This window comes from Eriocheir sinensis, chromosome 39, assembly GCF_024679095.1.
Source record: "Eriocheir sinensis breed Jianghai 21 chromosome 39, ASM2467909v1, whole genome shotgun sequence".
Classification (NCBI taxonomy): domain Eukaryota; kingdom Metazoa; phylum Arthropoda; class Malacostraca; order Decapoda; family Varunidae; genus Eriocheir; species Eriocheir sinensis.
Window position 1 is genome coordinate 6,391,851 of NC_066547.1, and position 12,609 is coordinate 6,404,459.

Sequence of the window (12,609 nt, forward strand, 5' to 3'; positions counted from 1 at the left end):
TTTCCCCTTTTATCTCCGTCTGAACGTCTACCACGGGGAGGAGAGGAAGAAGAGGAGAAAGAGGAGGAGTGAGTGAAGAAGATGCATGCGAACACTACTTTCTACGACGCCTCACGGAACCTCTAAATAATATTACGTCCAAGTGAAGGGGGAAAGAAACTTCGGTGAGCGAAATTATATGCCGTGACCGCCGGGTGGTATGCTGTTTTGGTGTGTGTGTGTGTGTGTGTGTGAGTGTGTGTGTGTGTGTGTGTGTGTGTGTGTGTGTGTGTGTATCCTCGACTTTGAAGGAAGGGAAAAGGGTGGTAGAGAGGTATAGAGAGAGGGAGTACAAAATAGAAAAAAAAAGAGGCTCTATGTGTTCGCCCTGACTCCCGTTTCCTAGAGCGACAACATGTGTACGCAATTATCCGAAGAAGACATTCCTCGTCGCCTCGTCTGAAACATTCCACTCGTCTATACCGAACGACTAGGAGGAGGAGGAGGAGGAAGAGGCGGAAGAGGCAGTGAAGAAAAAAAGAAGGATGAGGTGTTCGGGATGTCGCAAAGAAACGAACGAGAGGAAACAGACGAAAATGACAGAGTTGAAAAAATACTGATATGACGAAGAGGAGGGAAAAAAATATGAGACTGGATAGGTTGGTGATATTGATGGTGACGGAGATAGCGGCGATGATGAGGATGGCGATAGTATGGTGGAGGTGGAGATAGTGGCAGTGGTGATAATGGTGGTGTGGTGGTGAGGAATAGAGACGTCCGGCCCGCCAAAGCCAAGAAACACTCACTTAAGGTTTAATCACTGTAATTTCCAGGCTGGGCCAAGCGCTCACTCCTCCTTCAGGGCGAGGTTTAGGAAGAGGAAGAGGAGGAGGAGGAGGAGGAAAGGAAAAACAAGTAGCCGTGCCTCGATCAACAGTGTCATGACCTTATCAGTTTGTTATCATCTATTCCTCTTTCCTTCTCGTTCCTACTCGTGTTTATCTGGAGGTATGCGTCTCACTCACACCACCCCGACCCTCACACCCTCATCATCATCTTCTCCCTTCTAATTTATGGCAACCTACACTTGGCTCATATTTTACGCGCGCACCTACGCCGCCGCCACTCTCTCGGGGTGTCCATCGCCAACACTCAGACACTGGCCGCACGTCTTGGTGGTGGCGGTCAGTCGGCGGCAGTGTCATCCGTCAAGGGTCCGCCCCTGTGTCCAGCATCCGCGCAAGGAAGGGGCGGACCAGGGCGGACGGACGGACACTGCTACTTACTCGCGGCACACCACTTACACACTTGTTTCGCTTGTTTTCATACTTCCTCTTTTTTTTACTTTACTTTTTTTCACTGCCGCACAGTTTATGATTTCGTGCATTCATTCATTTCTTATTTTTTTATGCTGTGTTTGTTTTTACTGCGTGTTTTCATATATTCACATTATTTTATTTTCTCCGTTTCTCTTCTCGTTTTTTTTTCACTCACACTGCACTAATTTATGTACTGTGCGGCTATTATATTTTTTTTCTCTCTTGCATATTTTATGGTTGTTCTTTGAGTTCAGTTATTTTTTATATGCCTCTTTACGTTATATGTACACTTGCAAGTGTTAGGATCACACACGTTCAACACATCACTTGCAGTTTTCACATTTTCCTTGAGACTTGTATTTTTTCCTTCTTTGAGTTGCTAATCACACAACACTAACTTGTCGTTGGAACGGAAATTGCACTTGACGTTTTTTACAAATGTTTAGTGCTTTTCATTATTTTAATTTTCTGAAGACTTTCATCACAGTACTTCTCACTTTTTTCGCAGTCACACGCAAACGTCACTTCTGTTCCACTCTGTGACCGTATTGCATAATATTATAGTTAGCTTAGGACACTGTCAATTTACTAGGCGAGGACACATGAAGCAAAATTATTCCTACACTTCTGTTTGCAATAAGTATGAGCCTTATTTTGTTCCTTGCGCTACTAATTGTTTTCTTACTTTTTTTCACCCCAAAATGAGAGAGTAAATTACCGCTGGCTTTCCTCTTTCCCAACACCTAATTTGGTCTTACTCTTCGGAGGGAGATTGAACGCGGTAGGGGCGCCGCGACCCCCGCAGCTAAATGTAGGTTTAACTAGCTTTTTTTCCCGAGTGGAAGCTTCATCCTGATTATCTCACTGTGTTACTGAAGATGGACACGCCGGGTAATTCATGTAAATGAGAACTAAGAGTGTTGGATGTTGTAGCAGACGAAACAGAAAACATTGCCGATTTTTTAACATAGTATTTTTCCCGATGTGGGGAAGTGTCAGGAAGAACATAAAGAATACAGAGAGAGGAGAGTGCAGCGAGACAGGTGTATGGGCGGGCCTGACACCGTGCGGGCTGCAACAGTTGTATAAACACCTGGCACCTGCCCCACAGGTGACAGTGCCCAGCCAACACTCTGCCGCCGCCGCCTCCCACACCCCGGTGTTAGGGTCGCGTGTCACGTACCTGCTATGGCCATCCAGGGGTAGAAGGTTGTGTTGGAGGGCGGCTGGTTCATCTGGTTGTTGGTCTGCTGCTGAGGCTGCTGCTGGGGAGGCTGGTGGGGCTGGGACACTGGGGTCATCCCACAGGTGTTCCATGCCCCCACGTGCGAAGATCGGTCCCGCGGTGAGGTGCTGGGGTCAGGTGGGTATCCCCGAGCAACCACAGGGTCGGGTGTGCAGGCGGGGCGCACCGTGGGGCCCCAGCCTCCCGACATGTCTTTGCTGATGCCATAGCCATTCTGGTCCTTGGCGCAATCCACCTTGAAAGGATTTGGCGTCATGTGGTCCTGGGGGGCGCCATACAACTTGCAGGAGGCTGCTGAAGCATCGTAGCCATCCTGACGTGGTGCTGGCTGGCCATAAGGACTCACGCTGAGGCCCAAAGGAAAGCGGTATGCCTGGTCCCCGCCGGAGCCGCCGCCGTAAAAACCACCCTGTTCGAAGTATGAGTTCATGGTTGTGGTTATGAAGGCAACACACTACAAGCACCTACTGACACACTCACTCCACCAACACCAAGCACCAACTGAAGGTCCAGTAGCACAACGTGATCACCACCAACACACCACAACGATTTTCAAATTGTAAATTTTACCCGCGCTACCACGCCATGTGCCGGATTAAATTTGCTCATAGCAGTCGCTATGTGTAAACATATGAAGGACGGCCCGGAAAGGCAGAAGCAGCCAATGAGGATGGGTTGCGTCACACGGCCGCACGACGACTGTGACTGAGACGGGAGTCCGCGGGAAGAACTAGCTCCGTAACAGTGACGTCACGACCGGCCGACTCGCACACACACGCGCGATTCTCGGTGGTGGCTGGCGGGCTGGCGCACACTGGCCGAATGGTGACGGTGAGCCCAGGTCCCCCGGCCACGCAACGGCGGCAGCCAGGCCCGGCGCACGTGGGGGCGGGCCCTGGCAGCCCGGGGGCGTGACGCTGGCAGGCCGCGCCCCCGGCCCTCCCTCCCTCCTTTTCCTCCACCTGCTGCTGCATGACGCCCGGCCTACACCACTCCCCGCATGACGCCGCCCCGCCCCACTCTTCCAAGCCAGGCCTACTCCCCTTCCGCCTCTTTCTCAGCCTACTTCCCCACCCGCAGGCCTACTCCACCACCACGCCTACTCTACAGAGGCTGCTTCTAACAGTCCCGCTGCACCGCGTCACGCGTGCAAAGCATTCTGGCAGGCCTATGCAACCACCACCCTCACTTCAGAGGATAGGCCTACTCAATGAGTTAAAACACGTATTCATGCACTAAGCACAGCCTACCGTCCGACCTCCCTCCCTATTATTACACTCATAATTCTCAACTCAAACTTCTTCAATCTAGAGGCCTCGTTTACCAGCATCCCTCTTCATCACCGGCCAAGCCCAAGGCCTACTGCTCCACCTCCTCCACCAGGCTTAGGCGCTCCGCCAGCCTTGCTCCCACAAAGCCCCACACCCCATCGGACCTTCTCCCGCGGATAACCGTAATGTGCCGCTCGGCATCCCACTATTCTCACTCCATTGGCAGGGTGTTTCAGCTGGCTTACGGGACTCCCCTGCCTTCCCCTGCCACGCCTACAGAGCCTGGTTTCTCGCATATGAATCAGGATTATGCGTCACCATATTCATTACCACTCACGGTTCAATACTGGTGTCATTTTACCTCCAAATGCCCCGCTACCGGGCTTGGAGGAAATGCAAGCACTGTAGGAGTGTGGACTGTCCTATGCGAAAGGAAGAATGTGTTGGGAGTCTAAGTATTTACGCCATAATATATACTGAATGCAAGGAAAACTAAATATAGTAAAAATTATAACTAAATAACTAAATTTCATCTACTCTTCCGGCATCTTTACATGACACCCTTTCCACTGTGTTACCGAGCTTATCTGAGTCCCAAGGCTAAACAAAAGCATAAAACATGGAGTTGACGAGACAAGAACACACAGATGAATGCGTTGCTACTACTTGGCTCACCTCTGCTTGGCACTCTTAACACCTATTTCCTGCGACTTTTACACACTCTTGAGGAGTATCACTTCTTCATTATAAGGTGATTAGGAGGACCAGGACCAGAAATATTTAACCCCTACGCGAGTTTATGGTAAAAGCAATTCTTCTCCCTCCCTCCCTCCCTCCCTCATCCAAGTTCCTATTCCCCTCCTCATAAGTTCCATATTACAGAGCATCTTTGTGCTACGAAATTTCCTTATACACTCATGATTAAGGTCACTTTTTCTGGCGCTTGTCTGGCAGTGTGAACGTGTGTGTGTGCGTGCGTGTGTGTGTGTGTGTGTGTGTGTGTGTGTGTGTGTGTGTGTGTGTGTGTGTGTGTGTGTGTGTGTGTGTGTGTGAGAGAGAGAGAGAGAGAGAGAGAGAGAGAGAGAGAGAGAGAGAGAGAGAGAGAGAGAGAGAGAGAGAGAGAGAGAGAGAGAGAGAGGCCGGGAGGGTGATATAAAGCGAGAGCGAGAAAAAGCGAGCAAGAGATAGAGAGCGAGATCAAGAGAGAGAGCGAGAAAGAGAGCAGGAGCGAGAGCGAGAACGAGAAAGAGAGCAAGAGCGAGAGCGAGAACGAGAAAGAGAGCAAGAGCGAGAGCGAGAACGAGAGAGAGAGAGAGAGAGAGAGAGAGAGAGAGAGAGAGAGAGAGAGAGAGAGAGAGAATCATTAGGGGGTGTTCTATGGTCTGTGTAATTCCCCCCACCCCCGTTTTCTCTCTCTCTCATATTTTAGCGAAGATGTGTTGATTATATTGAAATTATTTTGTGGCGCTTCTAAGTCTTCCTCATTTCCAAGCGAGAGAGAGAGAGAGAGAGAGAGAGAGAGAGAGAGAGAGAGAGAGAGAGAGAGAGAGAGAGAGAGAGAGAGAGAGAGTAAAGATCCACCCACTTGCAGTTCGAAACTCATTCCACCCACCACCTGAACATGCCAACCCTCCTTCCTCCTCCTCCTCCTCCTTCGCCTCCTCCCTCGCCCCCTTCTCCTCTCTCCTCCTCCTTCCTCTTCTCTGCCTCTTCCTTCTCCTCCTCTCTTTCTCGGCCAACCCTCTTCACGCCACGCACCTGGGCCACCCGTGTGTGTGTGTGTGTGTGTGTGTGTTAGGTAAAATCTCCATTAAAATCACTATTATCATTTTTTTTCATTATTAAACGTTCTTTATTATTATCGTTATTGATGGTATTATTATTAGTCTACTCGTATTACTGGTATCAATAATTATTAAGTACAGATGAATAAAATACTAGGACTAAGAACACCCTTTTTCAGTTCATTCTTACTTAAGACAAAATGCCCGCCACAAGATTTTCGTAAGATTCCTAGTCAATCAACTTCCCCTTAGGTGAAAATATACGCCTTCTACTTTTCCTGATCATCGCAAAAGGAGATAAAACAGCAAGTATTCAAGTGTTAGTAACCTCACACTTCATTTTCCCTACCAGATAACCTTTATATCTTCACGTAACATTTAGACAAGTTAAGAAGTCATAGAGAAGCTGCTTATGTTTTTTTATATTCTTCTTATAAATTTGTGTCTCATGCTCTAAGTGCCCCGTAAGCAATGTGCATGTAACTTAATGTGACAGGAAGACAAAAAGAATGCGTGTTATACAAATTCCCTCTGATGCAGGTATATTCCATCATGTGTTTGTTAAGAAATATGGCCTGAATTATTTTTACTGAAAGAAGGTAAAGTATGACCTTGCATGTGTGTGAAAAAGTGTCAAACAGTGAATTATCGGAGTCTAGGAAGCTTGTATTAATATCCGAAGTTTTATGAGTGTCCCGGCGGAGAGCGACAGGGCGTGTGGGAAGCTCGCAAGTCTGTCAATGATAGAGGAACTCTCCTCGCTTCACGGGCCTCAAAAACATATCTGGCCCATCTGTACCCACCTCCTGCCTTCCTCAGCCATCCACGGGGGCTTTAACCCTCTCCTATACCCACCAACCTTCCACACTCCCTCCATCCTCCACCTCCTCTCAGCTCCACTACGCCCACAGCCACTATCTCCACTATACCACCTCCTCGCCATCCACTCACCCCTCCTTCCTTCGATTGCCAAGACCCTCCCGGACCTTCTTTCTTTGTTTATGTAGTGCAGGAAGCTAGCTGATGAACCCTCTCCACCGGCGGTCACCACACCCTTCTCCGTCGACAGCATCATCGCCCACAATAACTCCCTTGAACACTCCAGCACAAAGGCAAGGCGAGAGAGAGGGCACATTGTTGAGTATATTGCTTCTGAAGGCGCTCGGGAAGATACGAAGGCAATATGTTTTCCCATCACATCGTTAAGAGAAGCAGTGACACGCGGGGAAATGGGAGGAAGAAGGAATAATCAACTGAGGATGTTTTGATCTCTCTCTTGAGGCTTTTATGCTTCTCTCTCTCACTCTCTTACTTTGCTTAACTTTCGTACCCCTCACCACATACTCCACCGGCTCATCCCCCTCTCTTCGACTGCTCTTATTCTCTTTCTTCCTCCCCTCCTTCCTTCCTATTCATTGCGTCCTCCGCCCCTTGTATGTGTTTGTTTAACCTTCAGCCTCTAACTCAATTAAAAGCTCGCCCCTCCTGATGGAGTGAGTGTTAAAGCCAGTCTTTTCGCCCGTAAAATGCATGGTAGTCTGCGTGGCCCCGGGACCTCAACCTCTCTCGCCTCTTATTACCAGTCAGCCTCAAGTGGTTCCTCCCCCATCCCCGTCCCCCTCTCCCTGCCCCTCCTCCTCCTCTTTTCCTCCCAGATGTCCACCGCTTCTCCTGGTCCGCTTCCCGTTTTCTTTGTCTCTTTTTTTACGCCGTCGAGAAAGTAATGGGACGGGGAACGTGAAATACCGGAAAAATAAAAGATGCCACGCAATCTATTTACTGTTACGGCATATTTATCTCGCGAGTGTGAATCATGTATGCAAGGGATGGTGAGGCACTCGAGGAAAAAGCGAGAGAGCAAAGAAAAACGGAGGCGAGATGCGACAGATAATCAAGAAAAGGAAAAATGGAGGAGGTAGAGACGTTAGAATATGGCTAAGACACTAATCAGGAAGAAACAGACGAGGACATGATGGCTTAGTGTTTCAACGGGTGGTAGGTTTGTCTAAAACTAACTATCCTTAAAACCTAATTATACTGAAAAGGAAAAAGATAAGAAACCGCAAAAAGGCTCCTTAACATGGCGGTGGCGCGCCTTAAGGTGACCGCATAAAGATAAGGGTCCAGTGAGGATGTGTTGGTGGTGACCCGCCGACCTTCAGCTTAGCACGTTACATAAACACGTCAATAATGGGAAATATGGACAGGTGAAGGGAAGGTGAGCCGCTCCCGCCACTGCTGCTTAGGGAAAAAGATTAAAAAGTGAGTTATTTGGCGTAAAAATGTAAGGAATGTAAAAAATATTAGTCTGGGTTAGAAAAATCTCGGGCCATCATCACCTGAAATTCAACATCATGTATAAATATTATTAGTTACAGGGTTCAAATAAATTCTACTCACACATTTCAATATATAATAAATAGTAAAATATGCGTATTGAAACATTAAGGCTAAGTAACCAACACATTAGAGGATAACAACATTGCATAAAATATCAAAATAATCAATATAATGGTCTGGCTAATACACAACACGTAGTTAAATATCGAACCTGTCTTGTTATTAGCCTGTTAATGACACGAGAGATAAGGAGCGTCGGCATGCAAGACACAACCATCAATACACGTCCACACGGCAGCATAACAAACAGACAGACGGGGGGAGGGGGGAGAGAGGGGTAACACGGATGCAAAACAACAACAGCAACATCGACACTCGCTTGTATTTCACCGCCAGAACGACACTCAGGGCCTCGTGAGAACATTCCTGGGGTCACACAGCTGCCCCGCCGCCCCTGGCCTACACACACACACACACGCACGCATTCACGACACATTCCAAGCACAAACACCAGCATCAGGCAGTCATCGGTCCGCCATTACCCGGCCACCATAACTCAGCGACTTCCCGCGCCAGGAAAATGGTCAATACTGGCTTAGGCCTACCATTTCCCAGGCAACTCCCATTTTCTCCAATATAGAGGTTAGAAAAGATGGCAGTTTGGAATCCCTTAAGGCGGAGGATAAACAGCGGTGATTGGTCAGGAGTCGTCCACACTTCCTGACAGGACCTTCAAGCCCCTCCCCTTTAAATTACGGCAGCCAATCGTCGGGACCATAGGCCGGGTCTGTACGGTTCCGCTCAACCACCTTTATGGAGTCGAGTTGGTCACGCCAAGACGATCATCAATCCATCTTCTCGCCGTTTATGAATGAAGCGCGGGAATGCTGCGTCCAGGGAACGGGAGTCATGCAGCCGCCCCGTAAGGCACCTTCCTCCCGGCGGCCATCGCTCACGCTGATTCATTAAGGTTGTGTTTTGTGAAGCCTCTCCATCTCTCTCCCGCCGGCAGGAAAAATTTATGGCCGTCGTCACGGGACAAGATATTAAATTAAACTCTACAACAATGGGCTGATATGCCTTCCTGTCCATTGTCTCGCGCGAGAGTAATGTTGGCGTGTGTTCCGCCGTGCTTTGAGCCCGGCCATCGCAAGTAGCGGCACGGAGACCTCATTTATAAATATCACGAGACGACTCGTCCTATGGCAGCACGCGGGAGGCGGCGGCGGCGAGAAGATGACGCGAGGCTGCTCGGCCCGTTGTGGCAGGAAGTGTTGTGGTGATGCCGCAAGGCAGTCTTCACTACGCCTGGGGGTTCATTAGCACTGCCCTGTGACGGACGCTTCACATGAAAGGAAAAATGATAACGAATGAGCTTCGTCTTGCGCGGAAAAAATACGTGTTTAATGACTGAGCAGCACTCGGGCAGGGCAACAAAATGAAGCTCATCTCCCGGCCCGCAACGAGTCAGCATCGCCCGGCTACGGATTACCTCGAGTTGCCTACATATATAATTACTCACACACACACACACACACACACACACACACACACACACACACACACTATATATATATATATATATATATATATATATATATATATATATAGATATATATATATATATATATATATATATATATGTATATATATATATATATATATATATATATATATATATATATATATATATATATATATATATATATATATATATATATATTTTACGCATACGAAAAATGAACTGGACAACAAAGTCCTTAGGCCTCCCCGCATCAAGATAAGCCAGAAATGCACAGTATACCGAACCTCGATCACTGAAGTTATTTTAAAAGCCCTACAATCTCAAGTAATGTAAATTCGAAATATTCACATACATTTGAAACGTTTCCACAAATTCATAAACAGTGATATCAAAACAAAATTGTTTCAATTTTAAGGTGTTCGTAGATCAACAAACAGAAAGGAGAAGCCAAGCTATGAAGAAAAAAAACATTCCTTAGCAGGATTTTTTTTTTTTCATCAACGGTATTATAACAATACAGATGATCACTTTGTCAATCTTCTCATCCCAGCCTGTCATCACCTTTCCCTCTTGTTCATTATCTTCGCAAAATACAAAAACAGTTCATACCACTCATTCCACCATTCCTTTCTCCTATCATCCCACTCCCATACGCCATCCATCCTAGCCGCTCCTCCTCCACCCACCCTCGCCCACGTCCTCTGTTTGCAACACTCTCTGAAACCTTCCTCAAACAACTCATGGCCAACACATCGCCCTCCCACCCACCCTCCCTCTCCCCTCCCCCAACGATGTGTATGTGTGTGTGTGTGTGTGTGTGTGTGTGTGTGTGTGTGTGTGTGTGTTTGAGAGAGAGAGAGAGAGAGAGAGAGAGAGAGAGAGAGAGAGAGAGAGAGAGAGAGAGAGAGAGAGAGAGAGAGAGAGAGAGAGAGAGAGAGAGAGCAGGACGCTTCTGGGCTCAGCAAAGGGGATCGATTGGCCACCGCGTTCGGGAGAGAAGCGAGAGAAAGAGATAAAGAGAAAGAGAGAGCAAGAGAGAGAGAGAGAGAGAGAGAGAGAGAGAGAGAGAGAGAGAGAGAGAGAGAGAGAGAGAGAAAGGGGGGAAAAGAGAGCAAGAGGATCAACTGGTTGCTACGCTCACTTCGAAGTGCCGAAAAGAGCGCCAGGCAGGCAAGCAGACACACAAGACCATCCCCGTGTGTGTGTGCGTGTGTGTGTGTGTGTGCGTGCGTGTGTGTGTTTGTGTGTGTGTGTGTGTGTGTGTGTGTGTGTGTGTGTGTGTGTGTGTGTGTGTGTGTGTGTGTGAAGTCTTTTGGTCCGTTGTGTTCACCTTTGTGTAAATTGTTCGATCCCCGACGACAACCACACGACCCCGACCACGACCTCGCAGCCACCTCCGCCGCCGCCGCCACCACCACCATCACCACCACCTCCGCCACCACCACTACCTCACAGTCAAGGCCCGCCACACACACACACACACACACACACACACACGTACACGACTCTTCCTCTTCTCTTTTTTTTTAACGAAACTTACTTCTTATCTTGTATATTTTTCACTTCTCCGTGTCTGTATTCTTAACTCACTTACAGGTCCAATGTTTATTCGCTTTGTCTATTTCCTTCTCTCTTTCTCCACTTTCTTTATCGGGAAGTTACTATCAATATCGGGGCTTATATTACTTCTAAAAGTGTTGTTCAGTTAATGTCTCACTCTCCTTCCCCTCTCTCCTCTTCCTCTTTCTCTTCCTCTACACTTACCTCTCCGTCCTGCCCTTCCCTTCCTCCCCAAGATTACTAGTTTAAAAAGGCCGGGATGTCAGGGCAAGGAAGAGAGAGAGGTCTTCGGGGAGAGAGGAAAGAAACGGAGTAACGAAGGCAGGCATGGAGCTTGAAATATTCGGATCAGGAACCTAACAGACGATAATAATAAATTGCAGAGAGGAAAGAGGCGAGGTAACTTGACTCGAGGGAACACGATATTCACGAAAAAAGGAAATTATATTACACGAAAAGAATGTGGAAGGAGGTAGGAAGGAGTAATAGGAATGTGTGTGTATGTGTTTGTGTATATGTATGTGTGAGTGTATATGTGTGGGCGTGTGGGGGGAGGAGGTGTGCTGTGTTGTGCTGTGCTGTGTTGTGCGATGCTGTGTTGGTTTTATCGTGCCGGATACAGCAAAGTTACGGCCGCGCCAGATATTACTCCAGATGCTGAAATTCGTTTGTGTAATTATGGGCCTCGGGGACAAGCCATTATTTTATTGGGTATTTCCTTCGTGTTTGTGTGTGTTTAGAGGGCGCCGAGTTGTGGTGTCGGGCGAAGGTGGTCACCGTTTTACTTTTTTTTTTATATCTTTTTGTTTTGTTTTTTTATCATGGTCAGCGGGCATACCTAGACGGGCATCTGCGTGTGTGTGTGTGTGTGTGTGTGTGTGTGTGTGAAGGTATGTTACAGGGAGTGTGTAGAGTGGGTTACTGTTCGAAGAGTGGCCATGTGCGTGCATGTGTGTGTGCACCGTATCATATGTGAGCATCTGAATTCACTATACACATGTACGATCCATCAAGGTATGAACTTATGAGCTCGGTTAAGTGTGTGTATATCAAGCAACATGTATACGAATAAACCCTGAATGTGAAAGTTTACTGTTACAGAGAATTGTGTCTAAACTTAACCAGAATATACGTGTAGCAGCGATGGATAAGCCCGCCCTTACTTATCGCTTCTCGCCGCCGCCGCAGAGCAAGCAAGCATCACACCTTCGCACCTTGCCGCTCGCCACCTTAATCTCTTGGCAATATACGGCGGAACTTTTGTGTAGCATTTTTACCGACTCTTAAGCAAGTGGGGACACTGGGAGGCGCTGATCACACGGCCCGCACCACCCAGAGCCTCCCTTTGCACGGCGGGGCTGGCGGGGCGGCGGTGGCGGCGGCGGCCCTTTCTCCCTCATAAACACGCCGGGCAGGTGGTGTACGAGCCGTCACCGACTACCAAGTTAATGCCTTCTGAGGACTCCTAAGAAACACCCACGACTCATCCCCCTTTCACCAGCAACACGTATACATGTACACACCTACACGCACACATACACATACACACCTACTCCCCCCCCCTACACACACACATACATACATG

The 12,609-nt window shown here is 48.0% G+C and overlaps 1 protein-coding gene across 2 annotated transcripts in view; it reads right to left on the reverse strand.

The window, feature by feature from the left end:
- Positions 1 to 12,609, reverse strand: part of LOC127008922 (homeotic protein ultrabithorax-like) — a 168,948-nt gene that overhangs the window by 76,812 nt on the left and 79,527 nt on the right. For both annotated transcript variants that reach the window (XM_050881407.1, XM_050881406.1), the window contains exon 2: positions 2,482 to 2,953. In XM_050881407.1, the coding sequence (XP_050737364.1) occupies positions 2,482 to 2,953 (472 nt within the window). The remainder of the gene's footprint in view (positions 1 to 2,481; positions 2,954 to 12,609) is intronic.